Below are 4780 nucleotides of genomic sequence, written 5' to 3'. Positions count from 1 at the left end.
TATGGTGGCCAGGCGTAGAGATGGGCCTGCAGGCCCACCAAGCCAGTGCTGGTACCAGGCCCTCAGCCAGGCCCTCCCGCTGTCCCCTCCACTCCAGGGACAGCACGAGCCAGGGGGGAGGAGTGCTGACCTCAGGCACAGCCAGGCCAGTGTCAGCAGGCCCTAAGGAGCCCGTTTGTCAGAGCAGGCCCAGCCCTCATGCTAGGCCACACCGTAACTTAGAAGGGGACCTCTGAAGCGAGGTGTCAGTGTTTTGGTTTTAGTTTTGAAGTAGAGATACCACCTTAATCAAAAACATGAGCTCCATACCACAGAGGTATCATGCCAAGCAGCTGTGAAGAACTTGTTACCATCTATCAGCTCAAAATCCATTTTTTTTTAATAAAGTGCCTAAATACACATTTACACAGATCATAGTGGTTCCAAAGAATCCTTTACAGTTTTTATATATATAGGAATATATATAGGTATATATATATAATGTGCGTTTCCTTCAAATTGGCTAAATGTGTTTACATAGGACACCAATCTTGACTATAGGTATAAGTTTTAAAGCGTAATATCGACTCAATGAATCTGTTTATCATGCAAGTCTTATCTAATATTACATTGACCTGTAATATGGAACACAATGTAGTGGGTGTGCTCATTAAACACTTCATAAAAAAAAATTACTGTGCGTGTGCAGTTCTGATCTTCAAATACTAATAATGACCATTTCTTTAGAGAAAAAAAAATAAGAAGTCTTCCAGAAAAGAGCTACTCTGCATTAAATTGCAGTCTGAACATTATCACAATAAAAACAGTTGACTCAAAAGCACCCAAAAATTTTCAGATTTACGTCGGCTGAACAGATTTCTCCTCCTCCTCAGGCACCAAGTGCTCATTAGCCCATCCCAGGGCCGGGACAACCTCGCCACCCCATTGCTCAGAAACAACCACTTATAACCCAGTTATAAACACCTCAACAGAAGGGCTCGTCCAGCTGCAGTGTTGCCAACAAACTATAAACAGCACAAAAACATCACTATAAGACTCAACTATTTCTAGTAACCAATGATTTATTGATTTTAGAAGTCTGCTTGGTGATGCAGAAGCATGATCAAAAGAAGTAGCTTTACAAAAAGAGTTCTCCAAAGTAGCTTAAAAGTCAGGGCCGTGGCAATTATGTGAAGCCCTAATTGCTTTCATTTCAACCAGTTTATATTTTCATTTTCAAAGAATAGCAGTAGGTTTGTTTCAAGCACACGTAATAAGGAAATTGCAGGTTTCCTCCGCCCACATTTGGGCTGTCACTGATATGCCCGCAGGCAATCTGGCAGAGCCTCAGACACTGCTGTCATTGTACCACACTGTACCTGCCACTACTTGGGAACACTGTGTCAGCGATAGTAACAATAGCAACAGCACCAGAGGTGACTGATAAGCAAATTCAAAAGTCCACCTGCACTACCTGAAAATTAAAGAAAAATAAGAAAGAAAAGAAAAACAAACAAACAGCCTTTCTCCCACCTCCCCAGCATTGTCCAAAGACATAAAATCCCAACGCTGAAGGCCTTCAGAGATGGCAGTGCTACATCTGTGCAGTCACCAATCGTGTCATCAGGTTGGCTATCACAGCTCCACGTTAGAGTACGCAATTGGTGAACAGACGCAGTTTTGTAATCTTACAACTGATCACGTGAACTGCGGTCAACTTTGCCTTAAAAAAAGAAAAAAAAAAAAAAAGGAAAAAAAAGAAACAAACCAACACAACAGAAACAAACCAACCCAGAAATCCCTAACTCAACAGCGCCTCTCCAACATCTCTCCACATCCTACTCCAAAAGCAACATCCCTCGAGAAACACGGAGGAATTTTGGACTGGGTCCGGCACGGCCACACGAGGCAGACAGCCGCTCCCAGGAGGAGCCCCTCGCGCTCCCTGCACCCGCCTGCCCCCAGCACCTCGTGCCACCAGCCCTACAGAAACAGGGGCCAGCAATAAGGAATCACAGACAGTAAGGCGATCTTTACAATGTCAGAAAGTGTATTTGGCATTAAAAAAAAAAAAAAGAAGAAAAAAAAAAGGAAAAGGAAACAAGTGCATACAAATACAGCTAGAAGCATTTCTGGTTTGCCAAGTGCTCTAAAAAAAGCAGCGCAAGTCACAGCCTACATCGAACAGTAATTGTCACCAGGGAAGCACAACAAATAGTTGCTATAACAAAAGGGGGAAAAAAAAAGGGGGGGGAAGGAGAGGGAAGGAAAAAAAGAGAATTAGAAGAAATGCCTTTATAATAAGTACATACCTTTTGTCTTCAAAAAATATAGAAACACAATGTATTCAAAAAAATCAAAATTATACAGCCATGTTTATGAAGTCTACATTTCCCTTGTCTTGGAGATATATATATATTTATATATATATATTTATAGATATATACAGAACCGGAGCAGTTTGGGCGACGGGCGGCGCTGGGCCGGCACAGTCACGAGTCTCTCTCCTTTTTCACTTTCACATCCCCGGCCAGGATGGTGGCGATCTCCCCCTGCATGAAGGCCCAGGGCACGTTGGAGCCGACCAGGGGGCACTTCTCCCCGCTGGGGCAGTACACCTCCCCGCTGGCCCCCTGCTGCTTGATGCTCTGCCGGGAGCAGGGGAAGCAGAACTTGTGGGACGGGACCGATGGGCACTGCACGAAGTGGGTGTCTTCCAGGCGCTCGTGGCACAGGGTACAGCACAAGGGAACGCTGGCGGCGAGGGACGAGTCCGGCAGGCTGGCGGGGTGCACGGGCTCCAGCCCGCCCGCCGCGCTGCCCCCCTGGCCCGGCACCTCCCTGCCGGGGCCCAGCCTTCTTTGGTTCATGGCGGAGGGCGAGGGGGGGCTGCTGCTGTTCCTCCTGGTGGTGGAGTGGACCTGGTTGGCCTCTTTGGAGGCGTGGTTGCCCCCGGCATTGTCCGCCACCAAAATGAGCGCGGCCATGGGGGACTGGCCGTTCTGGGCCGCCTCGGGCGGCGTGGTCCGGTTGGAGTGGGGCGAGGCGGTGGGCGGCGGGGGCGACATGAAGGAGGTGGCCGTCAGCGGCATCTTCATCCCTTCGGACGCGGCCGGCAGCCAGGGCTGCGCCTCCCCGTTGATCTTCGGGGGTCCCGCCTCGCCCTCCGGCTCGGGGGACGGCTTCCTCTTCCGGGCTGCGCGGGCCCCTGGAAGGCAAGGGATTAAGAGAAAGAGAGAGAGAGAGTGAGAAAGCGGCCACGCACCGCTGCAAGGCACCGCCGAAAGGTGTAAAACCACCAAAACACGCGCGGTCGCCCAGCCCCGTCCGCCCCGTCCGTTCGGCGAGCGCGCGGCCGCCCCGGCCCCGCACGCATCCCCACCCGCCCGGCCCCGCTCCTCACCCGGCTTGGCCGCGGCGCCGTTGCTCTCGTATCCCAGCAGCCTGCCGCCCGCCATGCCCGGCTCCTTCTTGAACTTGCTGTCGAAGGGTGGCACGGCGTGCCCGCCGTGCTGGTGCAAGGCCAGCAGCGTGTCCCGCACCGTCTTGGGCTTGGCCAGCCACTCCTCGCCGCCCGCGCGGCCCTTGCCCTCGGCGCCCATCTCCGCCGCGGCCGGCATGCTCTCGGCCGAGCCGCGCTTCTCCTTGCTGCCGCCGCCGTCGTGCTCCCCCGCCGCGCTGCCGCCGCCGCTCGACGACGATGACGAGACGGAGCCGGGCCGCTTGTGGCCCAGCTCTCCGGACTGCCCGGCCGCCGCCTGCGCCGCCGCCGCCGGCTGCTGGGGCACGGGCACGGCCAGCGGGGCGGGCGCGGCAGAGATGGCGGCCAGCGAGGCGGCGGCGGCGGCGGCGCGGCCGCCCAGGCCGCCGATGGCGGCGGGGAGCCCGGCGCCGTTCACCAGCGGCACCAGGGTGGGCGGCACGGCGTGCGTCCGGCGCGGGTTGGGGCTCTGCCGGTTGAGCTCGGGCGGTTCCTCGGGCTTGGGGAAGCCGTTGGGCACTAGGATGCCGTTCACCTGCCGCCCGCCGCCGTACTCGGCGCCCAAGCGGGGCGGCGGCCGCTCGGCGGACAGCGGGTAGCGCTCCAGGGGCTGCGGCGGGGGCCGCGCCGCCGCCTCCGCCGCCGCGGGGTGGCCGAGCTGCTGCTGCTGCGCCAGGAGCTCCTTGGCGGAGAGCGGCGGCTGCTTGGCGTGCGGCGGCGGCGGGGCCCGGCCCTCGGCGAAGCAGCCGTGTGCCCGCTTCAGCTGCCGCGCCGTGTCGATGACGAACTCCACGCGGTCGGCGCCCTCGTAGTTGACGCAGCCCCGGCAGACGGGCTCGGTGAAGTCCCAGATCATGGCCCAGGGCATGCGGGGCAGGTCGCACAGGTAGCACGACTGCCTGCGGGAAGCAGCCGCCACCGCCGCCGACGACATGTCCCGACCCCGGGGCGGCGGCGAGCGCCCCCCGCTCCGGCTCCGGCCGCCGCCTCCTCCGCCCCTCGCCACCGGAGAGCCGACGGGGCGGCTCGGGCGCCGCGGGACCGTCGGCGCGGCCCCCTCCCCCTCGCCTTCCTCTTCCGCGCGCCGGCTGGCAGAACCGCTCCGGGGGCCGCCGCCGCTCCCCTCGCCGTCTCCGCCGGCGGCGCTCACAGCGCGGCGGGGACGCGCATCTCCGCGGCGCGCCTGGCGCAGGGCTGCGGCCGCTGCCGCCCGCACGGCTCCCCCGCTCGCTGGCTACTACGGGGCGGCGCGGGGCGGCGGGGGCCGGCGCGGCGCGGCGGGCGGGGCGGGGACTGCCGCGGGGGCCGGGGCCGGGGCCG

General features: G+C 58.7%; 1 protein-coding gene across 1 annotated transcript; it reads right to left on the bottom strand.

Moving 5' to 3' along the window:
- Positions 1-1924: 1924 nt before the first annotated feature.
- IRF2BP2 (interferon regulatory factor 2 binding protein 2) lies at positions 1925-4485 on the bottom strand. Its single transcript, XM_065730416.1, has 2 exons — positions 3383-4485; positions 1925-3187 (listed from the first exon to the last, which is right to left on the bottom strand). The coding sequence occupies exons 1-2, from the start codon at positions 4392-4394 to the stop codon at positions 2472-2474; spliced, it is 1728 nt and encodes a 575-aa protein (XP_065586488.1). The 5' UTR covers positions 4395-4485; the 3' UTR covers positions 1925-2471.
- Between the last annotated feature and the right edge of the window lie 295 nt (positions 4486-4780).

Source organism: Cyrtonyx montezumae, unplaced genomic scaffold, assembly GCF_038088225.1.
Source record: "Cyrtonyx montezumae isolate F1298 unplaced genomic scaffold, pur_monq_1.0 scaffold_0, whole genome shotgun sequence".
NCBI classification, from domain to species: Eukaryota; Metazoa; Chordata; class Aves; order Galliformes; family Odontophoridae; genus Cyrtonyx; species Cyrtonyx montezumae.
This window is presented reverse-complemented; position numbering and strand designations above follow the sequence as displayed.

Coding starts and splice junctions, on each gene's coding strand:
- IRF2BP2 (XM_065730416.1), bottom strand. CDS start 4,394: ATGTCGTCGGCGGCGGTGGCGGCTGCTTCCCGCAGGCAGTCGTGCTAC. Junction 3,188..3,382: donor CGGCGCCGCGGCCAAGCCGG/GTGAGGAGCGGG, acceptor CTTGCCTTCCAG/GGGCCCGCGCAGCCCGGAAG.